Genomic DNA, 22,503 nt, shown 5'->3' with positions numbered 1-22,503 from the left:
TTTCCCCATCCAACCCCTTTTCTCACTGCTGTTCAGGGGACAGAAAAAACAGAAGTCATCTTGTATCTTGTAATATTCAAGATGGGTACTCCACAGAAGGAAAAGGACATCTCTTCTCTGTGGTGGCAACAATGGTTCTGCACTCTGGCATTTTCTCCCTCCCAATGTGAGGATCTCTATTGCTAACTGCACAGATATTGTTAAATGCTTATTAAGCATAAAAAATTGAAAATAGAATTTACATGGGGTTATGATGAAACTTCTATCATTTGATCCATGGGAAATGATTAGAATAAAATCTTACATTATCCACTTTTAGAGAAATAAAATGCACAAATCCAGATAATCTTCCATGATGATCAGTTTATTGGTTCCAGAAATAGCCTAATATACATGCAATCATTCTTTTGGGTAGTGAACAATGGATTTGGTCAAATTCCTTGGGCTTCTATATCCCTAAAGCAGCCTGATTCTGTCTCAGTCTCAGGCATGGGGCCAGGCTGGCCAAGAGTCATGCCATTAATATGAAGGATTTCTCCTTCAGTTTATTCTCACTTAGCCACTTTTGGGAAAGGTAAGCTGTTGAACTTCATGCATGAACTTGTGGAAAAAAATATATGTATATATATAATACTATTTAAGATAAAGGCAAAAGGTAAACATCAAGTGATATTTATACACAATTATGGGTATTTGTAATATTAGCTTTTTAAAACTGCATGCAGAATTAGATTACTTCTTTTTGTAGGGTAACACATATTCAAGTTGCAAGATACCTTTTCCATGGTTGGGGATAGTATAGTGCAGAGAGAATGCTTGTCTATTTGTATGTACACAGGTGTATGTGCGTGCACAAGATATAAAGAGAAGCACTAACAAACATGAGCAGCAAAATATGAAAGCAAATTATTCTGGGTATATGCCAGAGAAAAGTACACTCCCACTAAGAGAAATACTTCAGACTGAAGAAAAGAAAGCAAGCTCTCACAATCTTACATGATTAGGAAGAGAATATTATTTCCCATTTACTTCATTTCTCACAATAGGTTGCCATAAAAGGATTTCTTAAGAAACTGAGAAGTTGCAACTCGAGTATCAGAGTAATATTGTCTGAATTTCACGGAAAAGTTTCCCCAAATTCAGTTAAAATATTTTTTCTAAAAGAAAAAAAAACTCTTGCATGACCTGAAAATAACTGAAATGTTCTGATTTAAAGTTTCATAAAATTTAACCCTTCTCTATAATGTAGTTTAGTTTCTCTTCTGTCAGAACCTTTTTATCTGAATAGTTTTTCTACTTGGAGACACTGCCCTCTGCTGTATCAGGCACTTAACTGCAGAAGGATTTTTACTCAAAAGGATGGGGGTGGGGGCAATTACTCAAGTGCAAGACTTTATTTTGAATATACATATAATTCATTACATTTAATTTTCATGGTGAATAACTACGTATGGAAGTATACAAGGAAAAATAAACATTAGACATACCTAAGGATGAAAGTATACAGGCAAAGACATTATATCTATGAATAGGTTTAGAAGTATCATCAGACAGTATCCATTGGATAAGACTGAAAGCCATGCAAAACATTTATTCAAACCATGACAGGCAAGTGCAATCATTACAAGATATAGTTTTCTGTGTACAAAAACGACATGTTCTTTGGATTGAAGACAACATAAATGAGTGGTGTGGCTTTTATGCCCAAGACAAAAATCTATAAAAGTTAAAAAGTGTGGATATTGTTGTACCACATGTGATAATAAAAAGGCCACAGATGGAGATCTTCAGTTCAGTTTACAAAGAAAATATTGAGAGGTAGGGTAAATAAAATACAGGGAAATGCAATAAAGAAAATGCTATCCCTGCCGGAACAAGGAAAGAGCAAATGCACAGGCATTCAAATATCAGCTCTACGTATTGCACTGCATTTCTATTTTCTCTGTTAAAAGGAATTAACTGTGCATCAAATACACAGCCTTGACATTAGGGAAAATTTAATTTCCTATTTATTTCACAGATGAAGGAAAGAAGGAGTAGAGAACTATGAATGCTCATCTTTCCATTCAAGACACTAACTTTTAAGGGTTTTTAATATACTGCATTTGGCACCAAGGGTATAGGGATTTGAAGGTTAATTATACCCAAGCGTTAGAAAGCTGAAGTTATTTACCATTTTAAAAATCAAAGCTTAAAGCAGGCTTTTAAAATTGAGGGAAAAAAAAAAGTTGATAAGGAAAAAACAATGCAGAAAGATGCTGAACAAAATCTTCTGGTTCTCTTTATAGTTTTGTTTCCCCTTTTATTATTATTTTTTTCCAAATTGCATTTTACAGTAGAAATGCAGATCACTTTGGATAGATATGGCTCAATATTGCTTGGTTCTCTCCTCCTAAGACATTAATTTCTTGCACTCTATCGAACAGAAAACCATCCCTTCTACGGGCATGAACTTCTGCCCAATGAGGCTCTTGCTGCAGCAGGAGCACAGAAAGCACTCTGTGGTTGCATGCCAGCTGAAGTTGTTGTAGGTCACGCGTTGCACTTCTGGATCGATGGCATTGTGGCATCCTTGACACACCTGCTCAGGAATAATACAAGAGAAGAGAGGAGAGTGAGAGATCAAACTGACAGTAACATTTTCATATTAGGACACACTAACACGTTTCTTCAGATGGTAAATTAAAACTGAGAATGACTACTTCAGAAATATACAACTCAGATTGAGTGACCTTCTAGTTAGCCTTTTAAACCAATAACCCTTAATGGGGATCTAAATGCTGAGCACTGTGAGGGATATAAGATGAAGGCCAAATGCATGACTGATGCTTCAAAGATGTCCCTATGGTGTTGAAGGTGGAAAGTCTTGACAAGTTCTAAAACAGTACATTTTGGCATATTCTATTAGACTGCACATTAGTAATTATAAAGAAGTTTATGAGATGATTTTTCCTTGTGCATTAAAGCTTTGAGGTGGGAATTTTACCAATCTTACTGATCACACAGAAGATTATTAACACCACTAATTTCTAGATAATGGTAAATTAAAATCATGTTCAAAGTAATTAAGGACTCAATTAAAAATACTGGCAGTGTTTGAGAATAATGAGTTTGCACTAAAAAATATAACTTGTAGTTAACTGGTTTCTGTTCTGTCATAAGATCAGTCATAATATGTGCAAATCTAATACTATATTAGAGTAACTATATTGTATTAATACTTATATCCCCTATATTATTCAATATTATGTTATACTCAAATATATAAGATGTACACATACACATACATGCATCATATTATTTTCTTAATTGAACATGTATGTGAAAAAAAACAAAAAACTAATCCACTGATATCTTTAAAGCACTAAACAGTCCATGTGGTTTGTTTACCTCTTTTCAATGAATGTGGAAATACAAAATTTTTGTTTCAAATATTTTACAAGAAGCCAATAAGACTTTCCAGTATGACAGTGACTAATCCTGGTCTCTTAAGGAACTACTGAGTGATGAGGGGTAGGAATGAGCGAATTGAGGAGGGTCATTTAGTGTGAACCTCCTTAGTTGAAAAGACTTTAAAATGTGGCTGCTGCTTAATGGATACACTGGTTTAGGCAGGGAAAGGAGACCTATTACACATTCATTGAAGACGTGCAATATATTTTCCAGATTTTTCAGGTTTACATTGCTTCTAATTCCAGAGATTAGAGTTCTGTAATCTACAAATTATATCAACTCAGTCTTCCCTGGAAAACAAGGGAGATCCTTTCTTTGGATGATGGATACACTATTCCTGAATACTACAGATCAACACTATAATTACAAGCACACTCCTAATTTGTAGCTCCACCATGTGAATAAGTGCTTTTGTGTATATTTAATTTTATAGGCTTATAATTCATTCAGAATGTGGTCTTACAGTTTCTTTATTTCATATTAATCATTCAATATTTTTAAACTTGTTCATACAAGTTTATTTCATACAATGTTTTAATTGCTTGCTACTTTTTCCTCAGTTGAGTAGTACTATTTGTGGACCTATTTATGATGAAGTAAAACACACATTTTCATTTTGCAGAAAAAAGATATAATCACTATTTAATTGCATATGGAATCAAGGAAATTATTTAGGTTAGAAAACAAATAAATACAGAAATGGTGTAAAGAATTTAGGGTTTGTGATTTTATAAATTTAGTTTTACTAATTTTATTTGATCACCATTCACACCAAAGTCTTAAGTATAATTCCAGATAAAATTTGTAGAACCCTACTTCTTCAAAACACTCAAATTCGCTAGACACCAAGGGCCTGGGTGCTGTATAAGCTTTCAGAGAAATGATGCACCCCACCACTTTCCTTCTGGCATTGAATTGGCTGTATTTTTTTTCTTTTTTCTTTTTTTTTATTGGTTGTTTAAAACATTACAAAGCTCTTGAAATATCATATTTCATACATTAGATTCAAGTGGGTTATGAACTCCCATTTTTACCCCAAATACAGATTGCAGAATCACATCGGTTACACATCCACATTTTTTACATAATGCTATACTAGTAACTGTTGTATTCTGCTACCTTTCCTATCCTCTACTATCCCCCCTCCCCTCCCCTCCCATCTTCTCTCTCTACCCCATCTACTGTAATTCATTTCTCTCCTTGTTTTTTTCCCATTCCCCTCACAACCTCTTATATCTAATTTTGTATAACAATGAGGGTCTCCTTCCATTTCCATGCAATTTTCCTTTTCTCTCCCTTTCCCTCCCACCTCATGAATTGGCTGTATTTTTAACCCTCTCATATTGTAGGGTTTTTATCTCCTTCAATCCCCCTTCTCTGGTTTTATGTCTGTATTTGCAGTGCAAATATCAGGAAAATTGAGAAAGTAAACCTTTTAAAAGAAATGATGCCTGTTATAAAATTAAATAATTTGAAAGTACTTTTGTTTTTAAAAAATTATATCTGTAGTGTTTTCCTTCCATTGGTTAGACACAATGTAATGGACAAGAGCTTGAAACAGCTGCCTAAAGAACTTTGCTCTGTTGAAACATTTATTCAGCTCTTATTTATTGAGCACCCACTATATTGTTCTTGTATTTGGAACAGAGCAGAAGAAGCTCTCAGAGAGTTTATGTTCTAGTCTTGAGAACAATGTTACACATCCTACCAAAAAAAAAAAAAAAAAACATATTATGATCTCTCCCACAGAGAAACAGTTGCAAGAATATTTGTAGATGTTTTAGCTAAGTAATATATTAAGCTCCATAGTGATTTAACCTCTTGTTGCCAGGTAAAAGGAAGGTCCATGGTGATCCCAAAGTAAATGAGAAACAAGAAAAGAAGTCAGTTACTCAAACAGTTCCCAAGTGTAGACACTGATAATGTGTAAATAAAAGAGCAAATTCTTGAGCTACTTACAGTCTAGTAGAGGAGACAGGGGAGCAATATTAACAACCACATATACCCTCCCCTCTAGAGGAACATGGAATCTTGCTAGAGAGAAAGGGGTGGTTGCTGGGAGCAGGCAGTCAGAAACTTTTCAGAAGTTTTTACTTCTGAAAAAAAGTAAATCCTCAACTGATTCTGGAGAAATGTGTAGGCGCAGTCAGGTAAAACAAGGAGCAGGAGGATGTACCAGACAAACTAGTAAGAGTGAGCAAAAGACAAAGAACAATGTATAAACTAAAGAAAGCAGATAATAATGTGGAAAGATGCAATCTAGGTTGTTATTGCTAGTAAAAAGTGACAGGATAGTCAGGAAAAGGCCAGATCTATTATACAAAATCTTAGTGATGACATTTGCATTTTAGGAAGATTGTTTCCCATAATTATGGAAGATGGCTTTGGAGCAAGATGAATAACAGAAGTTGGGGGCATATTTGAGAACACTATGATAATCAAAGTGACAAAAAACTAACGTCTAAAATGGAATAGCTGTACCCGCAATGAGCTAAGATACACACTGCTGAGGCAGAGTCCAGAGAAAATGAATGACTATCTGGGGCAGTGGGTTAAAATTGGCTGAAAATTGGCAGTGACATCAAAACTGCTATCTTTTTTTGAAAAAAAAAAAAAAATAGCACCATACTCTTAAGAACTATATAAAGATGTAATTTTATTCCTTAGCCAGGAGTCTCCCATGCTTGATGGCTTACAGGAATATTTATTACATTCTCCTACATATAAACAAGTACAAGTCTATCCTTCTGGTACTCCTGGCCTAAATGCCCTACCATATATGGTCAAATTTTTACCTGTTATCTACGTTACCAATCTCTTGGCCATTACACAATAGCAGTTCTGTGGAAGCAGAGTAGATGCAAGAAAAATTATACTCCCACACTAACTGAATGTTTGGCCCACAGAAATCTAAATATGCAGGTCAAATTTTGCTATACTGAATCAATTCAATGAGGGTTAAAAACAAAAAGAAAACCAAACAAACAAAACAGGTACTGTACAACTTCCAGGTAGCAAAAACAAAAGTCCTAGTGGGTGGCCCAATAACACACGAGAAATCACACAAGTTTGGAGGCTAAGGTTATGAACAGTTGCCAGAAACATTATTTAAATGTAATCTAACCTGAACCTATGAGAATAAATCAATCTTATTCCATTAAGGATTTTATTTTTTCCATGATGGTTTTATTATCAAGCAGCACTTATAATCTACACTGTAAACACACAGGTAGAACAAACTATTTTGAGATGGTCTGTAGTCAGTGCATGTACTGCTTTTGAACTGCTTGGATTTTAACACCCTGTAATGGGAACCACATGGTTTCTATGTAAGAGAAGTGCTATCTGCCTGCCATTTGTGAAAAGTTTCAAGAGAGGCATCACTCAGGTTTTAAAGCAGGCTGAGGCAACCATATCCCTAAAAGGCTTCTCACCACAGCATGATTCTTCACATAGCAGGGCTTGCATACAGGCTTGTCATTGACCATTACATATATTTCCCCCGCTAGGATGTTGTCACAGTCAAAGCAGCAGAAGTGTTTCAGATGCCAGTTTTGGTTTTCGGCCTGGGTGTACTCATTGCTGAATATAAGCTGGGAAGAAGATTAAAAAATAAGATAAATCAAGCATTCTTCTTTGTGCTACAGATAACAAACAAAGCTAGGTTCTTTAAACAATAAGGCATTTAGATTTACAAGCAGATCAAATATTTTCTTGGGGCTTAAAGTTTGAAAATGATAACTTGAATTTGTGTTTACATAGTTCAAATCAATATTTTGTTTCTGAACAGTCTTTCATCAGTAAACACAATTAAGACAGACACCTAGAATGCATAAAGTCAAAAGTTTCTTTCATTAAACTTCTTTGAAGGTATGAAGCAATCAATATTTGGTTAATTTCTGCTGTCTTCTAGTAAAACAGCCATATAGGGGAAAGGAAGGAGCCTGCATGCAGGTTGCCCCATGAAACAAACCTCATCACAGCCAGCACATCGTGGTTTCTCGCTGTCACAGTAATGTCTGCCACAGTACAGCTTCCCATTCTTCCAGAAATAAATCATGTCAACCAGGAGTTCAGAGCAGGTACTGCAGACAAAACAAGCTGGGTGCCACAGTTTATCATAGCCAGCCCTTTCAGCATAGATGGCTGGGTCACCTTCCTTCATACTCAGTTTGCAGCAAAAGCAGGACTAAAAGGAAAGCATCAAAAACAATCTGGTCATCAATAGACATAGTTTCCTCATCAGTGCCAGCAAGAAAACAGAACAATAATTTCAAGAGAAATAATTTCTACTGAATTTATTAATTTGTCCCTTCAGATAAGGTATTAATATTTCTGTAAAATGGAATCTCTTAATTTAGGCTATTCAAAGCTCTGTCTTTTGTTTCCTGAATTGAAGTCACTTATGGCAAAAATCTAATAGTAATTTCCATCTCAATTTTACATGAATTCTCTCAAAAATGATTACATTAAGAGCTTATTAGTATTTTTTTTTTTCAGAACTGAAGCTTATTAGTTGTTGTGTTAACAGGATCTATGAAAAAGATGTTCCATTAAGTTTAGTTCTAAGGCTTTACTCATTTATGTCATAATTGTCTTCTACTTTTGAGTCATTAGACAAAGACTTCCTCTCTGGAAGCAACTTAAAATAAAAATACTGGCTGACATTGCCACATAAATTTAATAACGAGTTTTAGGCATGTTTTCACAGCAAAACTGAATTAATCTAAGCATGTATTATTCTTACTTATGAGAAGAGATAAGCAAATAACAATTTCACAGTTCTGTTTCAGCATGTTGTTTTCAAGCAGGATGCCAATGCCAACTACTGTGGGTACATAATATTCATGATATCCTTAACAACAGATAATCAGAAAACTTGGCTTTAGACACAAACAGAATGACTCTCTAAAATAAGTCTAACTCAAATTTTCATTTACCATTTACCTCTTCTTTTTGGAAAAAGAGGAAAGGCCCACCAAAAAAAGTTCTAAGAAAGGGAAAAGACCTATAAAATATACTAATCGGACCATCAATGTGACCATTTTACTTACGTATTGTTTTTTTTTGTGCTCTGCAGATTCATTCTCCATGGTGCCCACTGTTATTGGGGTATTTCTGTCCCCACCAGGAATGTATATTTTGTCAGGTCCTTGAGTGTCCATCTCATAGGGAAGTTTGACATCTCCTACACCCAGAGCCTCGTTCTTGTATTTCTTCACAAACTGTTCCATCTCTTTCATCTCTTTGGGAGATAACTCATGGCACTTGGAAGGGTCCTGGTCATGTGCAGGGAGCTGCTTTGCCAGCTGCTTTTTCCGGTACTGTGCCCCCTCTGAGCCTGCCACTGGCTGCTTATCCTTAGGCAGCATCTGCATGTACTGTCTGGCCTGAATGACAGGGACCAGTGTTAACAGGGATAAGACTTGGTGACTAGGCAGTATAATCTTCTATAATACATATCAGAAACAAGTTAATTAAGAAACAGTGGGTTTTATATATGGGTAGCAGTTCATCCTCATACTACAAGTATCTTGAGATACTAACACATTAAAAATGGTATGGTAAATAAATGATTTAGTTGGGTAATAAATATATTTTTCTCCATGAAATTAATTTTTTTCAGTTTGTAAAAAAGATTTGGATTACTATTGTTTACTTGTGCTAAATATAATTGGGAAAAAACCACAAACTTTAGAAAAACTTGATCAGAATGGTTTAATGGTCAGCAACATTTTTATCATATAAAATGTGATCTTATCATGAGATCTACTTTAATGATATAAGTAACCTTTCTAAAAGACTTCCAAATGCTTCACCTAGTTGTCATTAATTGTGGAAGGAGCCTGACACAAATTCACAATTTTTGGCCTTACATAGTGAAAGAAATAAAATGTTGAACATTTTTTGTTCAGTTCTAATGATGTAAGTAATTCCATTCTTTAGACATCCTTTATCATCTTGTGAGAAATCCTCTTAAGTTACTTGAATAGAGAAGTTACTAGATACAAAACATGTGATTTCATTAATTATTAGGATTGTTAGACCACTCTTTAAAGTGGTAAATATATTTAGGTAGTCAAAGAAATAGCACAAGGGATTTAGTCTTACTTTCAAAAAGATTCTAATAGGGGCCAGAAGTAAAAGTAATAGAAGCTACAGAGAATTAATAGATATGGGGGTAGGTGAGGTGAATTAGGTCAGTAAAGAAATTGTTCTAAATAAAAAGCCCAAGAACTTGGATAAAGGGACTCCTCATGCCCCTATTATTTACCAACGCTTGATTCTGGACAGGAGGAGCCCACTCATAGGTAACAGTATTGATGGAGACATTCTTCTTGGCAGCAACTGGATTGGTCAATATCATAACATTGCGTTTATACATGGGAATTCCATCTGATTTTAGCTTTGCAATCAGGGTGGTGTACTTGGTGTCTTCAAAAAGTTTTCCCACTTTTCGGTCCTCTTCATTGCTCAAGAGGACATCATGCTCTTCTTGGCCACACTTGCAATTACGGCATATTTTTCTATAATTTAAGAAACAAGTAGGAAGTGTTTAACTACAACAAGTCAATAATAATCAAGTATCCACATACATTTATAGTTCACAAAATACTTTTAAATACATGCAATATAATGGAATGTAAAGGCAAGTCCCTTTTTTTTTGCAGGGGAGAGATGTGTATCCATAAATTTAAGCAAGAAGGAAACATGAAAAACCTATGATAGCTTTATAAACTTCAATAAGTGAGATTATGGCTAAAAAGTGCATGCTCAAGGAGGCAGGTCTGAGGGTAAACCCATCAGTGTACCCTTACCAAAATAAATAAATAAATAAACCAAACCAAAACTACCCAACAAAATATTTCATATAATATTGTATGTTAATATTTCAAAGTTGTTGTTGTTGTTTTTAAGTGAGAGGAAGGGAGATTGATAACTTTGTTTAGCAAAGACTATAATCCTACATTCAGGTTTATAGGGTTTCTCATTTCTTTTCCTGTCCAATTTCCAATTTCTTTTCCTTTCATTCCTTTCCTATCCTTTTTCCTTCCATATTTCTTTTTTCTTCTTCCTTTAAATTCCATAAGGGATACTAGTACACAGTGAAAAAAATGGGTCCAGTTTCTGCCCTCTAGAACTTGCTGGTGGGGAGACAGAAAATAAAAATCTCTTATACAAATACGCACACTCCTATAAGTGATATCTTTCCTATTTGTGAGAGGAAAGATAAATAAATGTTATCTTGAGAGAGTAATTTTGATTTGAAGTTGGTTAGAAATGGCCTCCTTAAGAAAGTGACATTTAGATATCAAGGATGTGTAAAAACATAGGTGTGAACTATGGATGTTGATGGCGAAAAATGAGAAAGAAAAGCCCTCACCCCCAACATTCTGGTAGAAAAGAGGAATATCTTCAGTGGTCCTCAATTAGAAAAAAAAACAAACCAAAAACAACAACAATGAACAAACAAAAAAATGACCCTTAAGTCCCATAACTAGAGAAGGCTGGTACAACTATAATGAATAAACTGGTAAGTAACAAGATTATAGAGAGGTAGGCAGGCATGAGATCATGGAGGGACTTGTAGGACACATCAAGGAATTTGCCCTTCGTTATAAGAGCAATTAGGGGACACTGAAGGGTTTTAAGTGATACAATAACACCAGATCTATAATTTTAAATAATGCAAAGCCTGGCGCATGGAAAATGGTCGAGCTAGAACACATCTGGAAGAATGGAGACCAGTTAACATGTTAATTGTGGATGCAGTTTGGAAATGCATGGTTCTTAGTAACAATGATACTGCAACTATTTTACGAATGGAATTTACAGTCAGATGGGCTAATGCTTTGGTCGCAGTAAGATGGGTTTTAACTTGAAGTAGGGTATTTGACAGCGGAAATGAAAAGAAACATATTTTAGATCTTCTTATATTTAACTCTTTAAACTCTGCATCTTGATTTGGATGTGGTGATAGTTTCTGAAAAAATAAGCACAGATTTTTGAGATAAGTTGGTAGAAGGAATATTTAGTTTATGAGCATAATAAAAAGAGGAAAAGATTTGTGGTAAGGGATGGGAAGGTTCAGGGGAAAGTCTTCAAAACTAAATTATTTAGTCTGAAATGCCTATGAGATGGTGAAGATATCAAGTAGATAATAGAAAATGTAAATCCAGGTGTCTAAAACAACCCTGGTAGAAAATGAAAATTTGGGCAGCAGAGAAAAATACATATGCATCTTAGTTTAACAGATCACCTGTATCCCATAGAGAAAGTACAGAAGGAAAAGTTATTCACAGGTATATTGACCGACTATAAACAAATGCAATGCATTAGCACTAAAAGTGTTTAACCCACTGTGTTGCAGACAAGATGCCTATACAAATCTTAAATTGAGCGAATATACCACTTGCAGTAACTTTGAAAATAAATACTATGTTTTAAAAGATCTTTTGAGAAAGTAATAGGTGAATGATTAGAGCACTTGAAAATATCTTTAAATTCACTGTGAAAATGGTATTAACTTTATTGGAAAAGTTACTTTTACTAAATGTTCAACTGAACAAATATTACATACATAACTGATATGTAATATAAGAAATAAATTCATGAAAGCATTTTCAAGAACAAGGTTCTCATTTTATCTTCAGGAATGCACTATATTTCAAATTATCACTATTCCAAGATAAAAACACTGGGACAATATATACTTCACAGTAATTTGCGTGCATTGCACTATTGCCTGATTTATGTTACATTTTGGAAAAAGTGCTCAAGAAGGCCCAACAAGGATCCTTCACCTGCGAGTAAGTGAAGTTCTACATATACTTGAAGTGGTAGAGAATCCTAACCACACTGTTTTTTCTAACACTCTATTTACTGGTTATGACTTGTTTGTATACATTCAAAATATTGGATTCCGTACTATAGGCATCATGAGGTTTAAAAATAGATTCAAGTACCCTCTAATGGAAAAAACAAGTAAGAAGGTCATAAGATTACAGATTTGGATACAAATTAAATTCTCATTGTAAAATGGTTAAATAATAGTCATTGTTGGGATGAACTTCGTGTAATCACTTGGCACAGTTCAACAATGGGAAAAAACACACTCAGTAGAGTCAATATGTCTCAAGTAAAGGTGGTGGGTAGCTGTATAACAACTTTAATGGTAGTATGGATCAACATGACTGGTTGGTTTCCAAATATTTTACTTCTAATAGAGGTAAAAAAATGGTATTGGTCTCTGTTTACTCAAGTAATTAATGTGTGTATTGCAAATGCACAGATTATTTATAAATTTGTGAACAAAGAGAAGAAAGATCTCATGAATTTGTTGGATTTCAAAAGAGACATCTGCTTAGCATCCCTAAAACAATGCAATTCAAGAAATCATCAGGAGGAAGAAAGTGTAACACTCCTGAATCTGCTGCTGTCCAAGATGATTTCAGATTAGACAAGAGAAACCATATTATTTTCAAATGTTAAAACAACAATGTCAAAATAAGCAATGTTGTGAAAAAACAACAATGTATTGTCAAAAATGTAATGTAACCCTGTTTGAAGGGTTTTGTTTGTATCAAAAATAATTCTTGAATAGGGCAAGAAAATCACTTCTTTGTATACTGTGCAACATGTGAAAGGATATCATATTACACGATGTCCTATTCTAGGATGGCTAATATATGTAAAATAACTACATTGTTCTAGTTTCCTAATTATTCTTGATGATCATAAAAAAATAGATAAGCCTCAAATTATGGTTTCGAACCTATTTTAATACATCTGTGTCAAGTTTGTTAAAATCTTAACAGAACCAAATATTTGGGACATAATGGGTTAACAGGTTTTCTGGATTTGAAATTCATATAAGTCATGGGATTTCTCTACATCAGAAACAGGAAAAATGAACAACTAAAAACTTAAATAAATCTTTTTGCCAAATAAGAAATTATCAAATAATCAGATTTTTTTATTTTCTTAGAACAAAAGGAGCTTCTTAGAACTCTTTTCAGTACAAAAACTGAAAATATTAGATCTGACTTGCAAATAGAGGAGAAGGGGGAAAGAAGGGGAGAAACAGAAGGAGAAGGAGAGATGGTGAGGTCGATGGGTAGATATGAACAGATGTGGGAGCATGGAGAGCCAAACTATTGTCCTTGTGCACACAATAATAGCCAGGAATCTTTACTTGGTAATAATTTGTTGAAGAATTATCATACTTAATATAGCTATAAAACAGTCTTATATTTGGTTATCTCACACTCCCATCTAGTGGAAAGGAGCATATTATCCTACTACAGTATGGTCTTTATTTTTGTTCTTCAGTTTACAAAAAATATGGAATTACTTACAAAACTATCACATTGCTTTTGGATCAATTTAAAATTATGAGCTTTTGGAAAAGAGCTAGGAGTAGCAATTTAGTTCCCAATATATCTTTCTGTGGCATGCATGCTAATAATTAGCAAAGTGATAGCCACATCAAGGCTATGTGATGAATAATGGACTTAGGCGGGAGTCAGGTTTTAGAATTTTAAAAACAAACAGTAAAAAACACAGTCTCCTGGTTGCTAAAACATGAACTACGAAAAGCTATAGCATGGCTAAATAAATAGTATTTACTGTGAAAGTGCAAAATATAAAGGGATATATTAACTAATGACACAAGATCCATTGCTTCAACTGTTTTATTTATTTTGGCCATTCTTAGAAGGACATTCTGAAGAAGACTGTTTCCCTATTCACCCCTTTATTAACCCAACCTATCTTTATTAAGCAAATAAAACAGGTTAAAACAACAAGCCAACAGCAGCAGAGATGAGGAGCAAAAGAAACCACTAAAAAGTCATACCAGGCCCAATTATCAGTTTTCTAAGTAGGGAAAATCTGTAATAAATTTATTAACAATTTTAAATCTAGACTACAGTGTAGCCTCTTTTGTACCCTCAACTTCTACATGGTGAGCTGCGGAACCAGGGATGGTAGGAATCTGACTTGGGCCAGAAGGGTCCTTTCAGCCATCCCCACTGCAGCAGCTGGAATGATCACATCCTTCCATTGCCCTACACTGAAGTTCCAGTTCCACAATGAAAAGAGCCACCTACAAACCACTAAGTGGGAAAGAAACTTATAAACTCAGGACCAGGCACTATCTACTGTGGAAATCTGTTATTATCATTTATTTAGTTTAAAAAATTTCTATTTTTTTTCTTGTGTGGCTTTAGTCTCCAGTGTCTTGTATGTGGGGAAATGCAAGGTAGAACAGGGGATTCAGAAGTAAGTTATTTCAAAACAGCCCTTTTTTAATTTTCAAAAAGCTGTATAGATAGACGGGGAAGCTTTAAGGTGTTGGGGAGGAGATTCTTTATACTACAATTATTTGTAGAAAATGTTTAGTGCCTAATAAGCACACACGCTCAATAAGCCAAAACTCTATATTCAAAACTTTCTGTAACAACTTGAGAGTACTCGAGTTAAAACCGAGGGAGAGAGAACCAAACAAACTACCCAAAGTACTGCCCCAGAAAAATAGAGATTTACAGCTTGAAGCTACAAGAAGTCAAGCAGGTATCTGTTAGCCTCCAGAAAGAGATGTTTTTTTTTTTTTTTTTAGTACCACTATTCATAAAAATTATTATTTTTCCAGGCCAAATAGCAGAAACCAGAGTGCTCTGACTTGCTGCCAGCACTCATAGTGATTTAAACGCAAGGCCATGGCACTGTTACAAACCGTAATTTAAAAAGGCTGGAAGCTGCCCTTTTGTAACAGGGATATACATATATGGACTTGAGTGTGGACCTCTGTTATAGAATTCAACACAAGTATTAATCCATCTATGGTGGGGAATTTTTAGTTTTCAGCCATCTCTAAACCAATAAGAAATTCTGAACAGATGTTTGATGTGATCAAGTACTACTTTATTTTGTAAAACGCAACTGTTTAAATACAGGTAAAGCAAAACAATACTTCTATTACTTCTGATGACAAGTTATCTATGGTTGCCATTAAACCTTCAATATTAAATAACTGGGTAAATTCCTTGAAATTTTGAGTTTGTAAGAAATTTCATAAATAATTAATTCTAAATATTACTTGGAAGCATACCCAACAGAGAGCAGTTCTTATGGGTAGGGATTAGGCTTCCTCAACATTTTGTTTTCCTCTGTCCACTAATCACTTGTATGTTGAAGAAGGGGACAGCTTCAGTTAAAGGATCCCATTGTCCACAAGGATGTCTATGTTACAAAAACCCTTCAGAGAAGACAGCCTGGTGTAGTTCAAAGTTCAGTAGTCATGAAAGGGAAAGTGCATTCCAGTTTCTAATCTGCCACATGCAAAGTCCGTGATAGGAAGGTTTTGCAAAGCTTTGGATTCAAACTCAGCTCTGCCATCTATCAGCAATGGCTGTGGTGAGTTATTAGGAAGATTAGGTACAATCAGGTACATAAAGTGCTGTGGTAAGCAGAATTCTATGTGGTCTCTATGACCTTTGCCTCTGGCATCACTCCCATGTTTATGTGGTGAACTGGGGATTATCCAGGTGTGCCTAATCAAATCACTCAAACCCTGGAGAAAGCATATTTCTTTTCTGAGCTGGCAACAGCCGAGGAAGTCAAAGAGATTAGAGGTCTGTACCTCAGAGAAAGGATTCTAAGCACTGCTGGCTTTGAAGATGGAGGGAACTGTATGTCGAAGAATGTGAGTGATGTATAGATGCAAATTTGTACCTCAATCCTCCAAACACAAAGAATCAAATCCTACCAATAACAGGAATGAACTTGGAAGTAGGTTTTTCCTCAGAGCTTCAAGATAAAAGCCTAATCTGGCCAACACCATGATTTCAGCCTTTTGAGACCCAGGGCAGAGAATGCAGCTAAACATTCTCTTTATTCCTCAAAACTTCTAAATTAAAGAATATGTGGATGTTGAGTTAATACATGTTTTTATGTAGCAATAGAAAACTATTACAAGTGCTATAAAGGAAATGCTTGCAAATATTTCTTATTAATAACTCATGGGCAAAAACAAATCACTTCAGCTTCCTTGGGTTTTAAGTTCATAAATGAGTTTTGACTAGCAAATACCATTCTAAATTTTTACCAGTCTAAGAATTCATTTTCAGCCTTCTACAACTATGGTGACACACCCTGAACTGACCTCTTCCAAACTCCAATCTCCACCCTTGAGTACTCTAGGTGCCCTTATCAATGGGGTAAGAAGAGGCAGCAAGCAGAGATCAGAGTGATAAAAGAGTGAGCTCTGGGTATTTATCTCCTGGTTTCCTACAATGTGCTAGGAGGGAAAATGATCTCTAACTGGAAATATGTGAAAGCAAGAAAAGGAGGTGAAATAGACCTAATTGTGTCCTCTTCAGATTCATATGCTAAAGTCCAAAATGCCAATGTGACTATAATTGGAACTGGGGCTTTTAGGAGGTAATCAAGGTTCAATGAGGTCATATAGATAGGGTCCTAATCTAATTGAACTGGTGGCCTTATTCAAAAGGAAAATCTTTTCCTACCCTACACACACAGAGAGAGAGAAACACTATGTGAGCCACAGTGGGAAGATGGCTAGCTATACCCAGAAAGAGAACCCTCACCAGAACCCATGGTGTCACCTCATCTTGGACTTTCCAGTCTCCAGAATTGTGGAAAGACAAATTCAGGTTTAAGCCACCATTTTGTTATGGCAGCCCAAGCAGACTAATACACTGGGCAAGGAATACTCCTCAAGAGGTAGTCCTTGACCTGGGATTTTTTGGTTCCTGGTGGTTTGAGGAAGGTTCTGTCTAAGCAAAGAAAACATGCAGTAAGGCACAGTAATTGCAGGGAAGAGCATGCATGAAGTAGTTGAAGCACATAGTGCTTGGAAAGGAAGTGAGAAAGGCTGGAAAAGCAAGCAGAGGTGAGATGCTAAGGTCTGCCATCAGGGGCAAAGACTTTGCCTTAAGGATTAAGTCCAGTGGAAACTGAGGGTTCTTAAAGTATGAAGAAGTATATAATAGTACCCATTTCAATACACCTTCCTGGTGGTTATATGGAAGGTCAACTGATAAAGAGGTAGAGGCTAATTTAACTCTTATTTTGTAAATATGAAGCTCAGAGAATCCTGGAAATTAAGTATTACTACAAAGTTGGAGGTGGAGGCTACGTGGGCAGGGACTCCAGGTTCACTTCAACCATAGCAGTTCTGTGTCCCTTGACTAGAACTTCAGTCTTCATTATATTCTGGATGATTAGTATAGAATATTTTACTTCAACAACTGTACTGAAAAATGGCTGCATCTGGAGGTCAAAGGCATCATCCTTTGGTCTTCCAGTTATGGTGAAAAAGTCAGGGAATGATCAAGAATCCTAACAGCGAAACGTGCCTGGACTCATGCCAGGAAGATGATAGAACTACTAAGAGATACCATCTGCACAGACTACATCATTGCCAGTGAGGCTGAGACCAAGGACCAAGTGTTTTGTGGCTCTTAGAGTCCCAAACTATACCTAATTATTAAGTCTGTGCGATAAAACTAAAATAAAAATGTAATATCCATGCCATAGAGATCTGCTCTTTACTGATATATTTTTTAAACTGAAAAATATCAGATTATAGTGATCTGCAATAGCAAAATAATACAGACCAAATGAAAATCACTATAAGCTAAACTTCTGCTAGAGAGAAAAGGCGATTATCTCTCAAGAATGAGCTTTAAAAATTTCATTAGCAGTTTCTAGCAATTGAGCTTAGAAAGATTATTTTAAGGTCATAAAGTAAAACTTATGCCCAGCAGAGGGCACTATACTCCTCTACAAAGTTAACCAGTAGACATAAGAGAAAGTGGTGTACAGAGTAAGAGTTAAAATACAGTCAGCCTTTTGTGTCCTATCCTAACTGTGGAGCCTGTATCCATGGATTCAACTAACAACAGATGGAAAATATTTGGGGAAAAAAAATTCATCTGTACAGAACATGTATAGACTTTTACAAACTGTCATACATCATAATTTCCGGGAAGACTGAGATTTCTGTTGCCTTCACTATTTAGAACAATTGTGTTCATTTCTTAAAAAAGACTTATTAGAAACTTTTAAAGAACCTAACATCCCAGATTGTATCCTGTTATATTCTCTTTTAACCTATACTGTACATACCTATAATGGCTGATGAAACTATTTATTCTCAAGATTTCTAAGGAAATTTGTATTACAGAAGTGGTTGTCAAAAAGATGTTAATTGTTACAAGACAGCCGACATTCTAATATTGTATAACTGATCTTTTTTTTTTTTTTTTTTCCTTCTAGTAGGCTGATTCTAACCTAACTTTGAGCATACATGTGAACCACCATCATGGTCTTGACAGTTATTAAGAACATTTATATTCTTCATAAGAACATGTTTCAAATACTGGTTTAGATTTATATGATACACAAAACTACTTTAAAAAAAAACAAGACAAAATTTATTTCACATTCACATTTTTGATCCACTAAACCTTGTCTTTATTATACCAAGAGACTAGCAATAAAATGTTTATTTCTTAACAAAAAAAAATTGGAGTGATTGAAAAATAAATCTGCTGCTGAAAATTTTGAAGATATCAAAATTAAACTTTTTTTCTGACAACTAGTATATCACAATTCAGCATTCATATTTATCATTATTACAAAAAGAGATGAGATGTGAGAAGTTGGCAGCTGTTAAGAGTAATTATTAAATTAATAAACAGTCCTAGAGAAACAGTTCAAATTTTTTTGCCATTCATAAAAAGCATATTCAGTATTTTAGAAAATCTGAAAGATAGTAAATAAACAATTTTAAGGAGAGTCATTACGGTTCAATTCACTTAATCAAACTTAATGAAATGAAGACATAACAGCTATATTTTTGATTGCCTTAGAAAATAACAGATCTGCATCTTAGCAACTGTGCCTGAAAACATGTAAGAGGCTCGCACTATCTGTGGAAGTTCTGCTTAAGAGTGTATGTTACTAATATTGTAGCTTCAAAACATTACCTCCAGAAGTGCAGTTCAAATCCTTCACATTTTTCTTTGCATTTTAAACAGGGAGCTCCAAATCCTTGCTCATGACCTAAGCCCATCTATTAAAGAAGAAAAACATGGAACTATTATTATGTTTCCAAAAATCTAAAGAATTCAATAAATTATACTTTTAATCCACTTACCATTTCTGCTGATATAACTTTCAAACAAATCTTGTATGAGTATCACTTTGTTTAGCCAATGATGACACCCAGGTATGTAAATGGCAACTCCAAGTACATACATAACATACTTTATATTCTATTGCTTTTTATCATGAAAAGAAAGGCATTAAAATAAAACTATGAAAAATCACAAATAATGAAAGTCACAAAAAAGTCATAAATTTATGTCTTTGGTCACTATATGGCCTGGACACAGTAAGTACTGGGAATACACAGAGAGCAGAACTTTGAAAGCAAGCTGGCCCCAAATGACACATTTGGCAGGAAATAAGGAATGTATGAAAGATATTCGGAATCATAACTAAAATAATGTTATTTTATATTGTGACAAATATAATAATAACAACAAATATTTATTTAATGACAGGAATATCTTGTTATTTATCTTATTAAAATATTGCAAAACTTCATGAAATGGAAATGAAGTAGGAAATATTTTTCTCCATTTTAGAAATGATGCAATTGAAGCCCCAAAAGGTTACAGAACTTGCTTAAGATCATCAAAGTGTCAACAAATGGCAAAAAGAGATTTGAGTTTGACTTCAAGGCCTGTGCTCTCACACCAGGGAGAAAGAAAGTGGTGGTGGAGGGGGGTAATACTGTTGCCTTTATTATAGCAAACCATTATTTTTTTCTGTGCTATATTAAACAATACCAAGAATTCTTGGTATCCTACTGACACATGCCTAATAAGCAAAGGGGTGGGGGTACAGATAGAGGAAGGGCACACATAATGGCAATGTAAGCACTTCTACCAAGCTATCTGGAGTGAAAAATATCAACTGGCTTTGCAGCATCAAATCGGCAAGTCACCAATGACCAGATTATCCCATATTTTAAATGTCACATCAATGATTGTGATAAATTAGTTACTAGCTTGTGACCTGCAGTGGTAATTCAAGTTCAATAAATACTAGATCTTTCTCAATGTACACCCCCCTCCCCATAATTTACCAGGTTGTGTTTATCACTATGCAACCTAAACCACATTGTAACTTGTTCCTTGGAAGATAAGCTGATGTGCCTGATGTGCACAAAATGACCATATCCCCTTACTATAACTATGGGAATATCCAAAACCAGTGGGGTCCACCAGCTGCTTAGGAAACCCATGTTATTTTTAAGTCACAAGCACAGTCTCTACAGAGACCATAAGATACTCAGAAGTATAAGAATCAGTCCAGTGTCCAGCATTAACTAAACCTAAGTACCTTTACCATGTCTACAAAACTACCAATTTTCAAAAGAATTAAAATTTTATGTTATATGTATACCTACTATCAGCCCTAAACCTTTTTTTTTTTTTTTAAACAAAATCAAACTGTTTCTTTGTTATCGATGACCACAGTTCATAATACCAAATACATGAGTTAAAACAGAGGGAAACTAGTTATTTGAGTTTTCTGGTCTTCTGTAAGGGAACACAATTAAGAATTTTCTCCATTAAAATATCTGTAATGAATGAAATGAAGAGCAAATCTAAAAGGGTGTGTATTCTTTTTCAACCTGTTCTAGTTTTCTATTATAGGAGAGTTAATAATCCTGAATTCACCTGGAGTATGGATTTATTTCATACTGTGTTCTTTGCACCTCCTGCTAAATTCTTAATCCCAAATGAAAATTAAGATTAATCACACAACCACATAACTTAGCTTAAATCAGTGGCTTTTAAATTCTCATATGAGATCCATAATAAGAAATACATTTTATCTCATGACAGGCTTACAGGAGTGCACACATGCACACGCATGCACACACAAAAAAAACACATTTATATATACAAAATACTATATATGTGGGTGTAAAATTCTGAGATTTACTGACTTATATAATATCTAGAGTTAAGCTTACTTTTTCTCTAAATAAAATCACCTAAACAAATTATTCCCCTGCTTTCAACCTGAGCCACCTGGTGGACTGGGTTTGTTCACATACACTGCACATGTACTGGAACAATATGTCTCCTCTATTTCTGAATACAACTTAAAAGTTCAGCTAATATAACTAGAACCTCCATTAGACAGCACAGCTTTTACAATAAGGTCTCAGTGTAACTCACTGCAATCTGAAGAAGTCAACCCTACAAAGGAGCAGGCTGTTTTTTTTTTTTCTTTACCCACATTTTATCTTCTTATAATAGTTACCAGTTTATGGTGACATTTCATGAATACCTGCTATTCTAAATGTCTTACACATTCTTATTCTGGATAGGTCGAGGCATCCCTCTCATGTGAAAAATCAGGAAACTAAAATCCAGAAAGAAGAGATGATTTGCTGCTGGTTACACAGCTAGTCAAAGGTAAACCTGACCTAAAATTCAATGTCTGGCTCTAAAAGTAGACAACTTTCTCAGAGCTTGATAATGGCGTGGCTTGAGTAAATTAGGGAAGTGGAGAAAGTTTTTGAACAAAAGATGCTTGAATTGAGATTGAAAGGATGATCAGCATCTAGCAGCCAAGAGAATACTGTACACTCGACAGCAAGGGAATATCTCATTCAAAGGTCATAGTGGAAGTCAACAAGAGGGAAGCACAACAGGTGTAAGGGCCAGCCTCTACTGCAGTCAGAAAGTTTTGTTTTGTTTTCCTTTTTCCAAGAAGAAAGTAAAACTCCTGATGCCTTCCGTATTATGTCTGGGGCTACCAGGTTTATCAGAGGAAAGACATCCCCAGAGATGGGAGAAGACTGATAGGGAGGAAGCCCTAGAGAACAACCATGCGATTCTGCAACTGGGGCACTCCCAAGCTCCACTGGCCTACCTTGGCCAGTGGCCCTCAGGGCAATGGGTAGGGAACCTGGGAAGCCCCGACCTGAAAAAGAGC

The 22,503-nt window shown here is 35.1% G+C and overlaps 1 protein-coding gene across 1 annotated transcript in view; it reads right to left on the bottom strand.

Annotated features, from left to right (window-relative positions):
- Window positions 1-343: 343 nt before the first annotated feature.
- Window positions 344-22,503, bottom strand: part of Tes (testin LIM domain protein) — a 40,617-nt gene continuing 18,457 nt past the window's right edge. Inside the window, exons 2-7 of the mRNA XM_027926307.3 lie at window positions 19,470-19,555; window positions 9,728-9,980; window positions 8,508-8,843; window positions 7,427-7,642; window positions 6,888-7,046; window positions 344-2,581 (exon numbers count right to left, since the gene is read on the bottom strand). Of these exons, the coding sequence (XP_027782108.2) occupies window positions 2,393-2,581; window positions 6,888-7,046; window positions 7,427-7,642; window positions 8,508-8,843; window positions 9,728-9,980; window positions 19,470-19,555 (1,239 nt within the window). The 3' untranslated portion in view covers window positions 344-2,392. The remainder of the gene's footprint in view (window positions 2,582-6,887; window positions 7,047-7,426; window positions 7,643-8,507; window positions 8,844-9,727; window positions 9,981-19,469; window positions 19,556-22,503) is intronic.

The sequence above is a fragment of the Marmota flaviventris genome, chromosome 1 (assembly GCF_047511675.1).
Source record: "Marmota flaviventris isolate mMarFla1 chromosome 1, mMarFla1.hap1, whole genome shotgun sequence".
Classification (NCBI taxonomy): Eukaryota; Metazoa; Chordata; class Mammalia; order Rodentia; family Sciuridae; genus Marmota; species Marmota flaviventris.
Note: the sequence above shows the minus strand (reverse complement) of the source record. Positions and strands in the feature narration are given on the sequence as shown.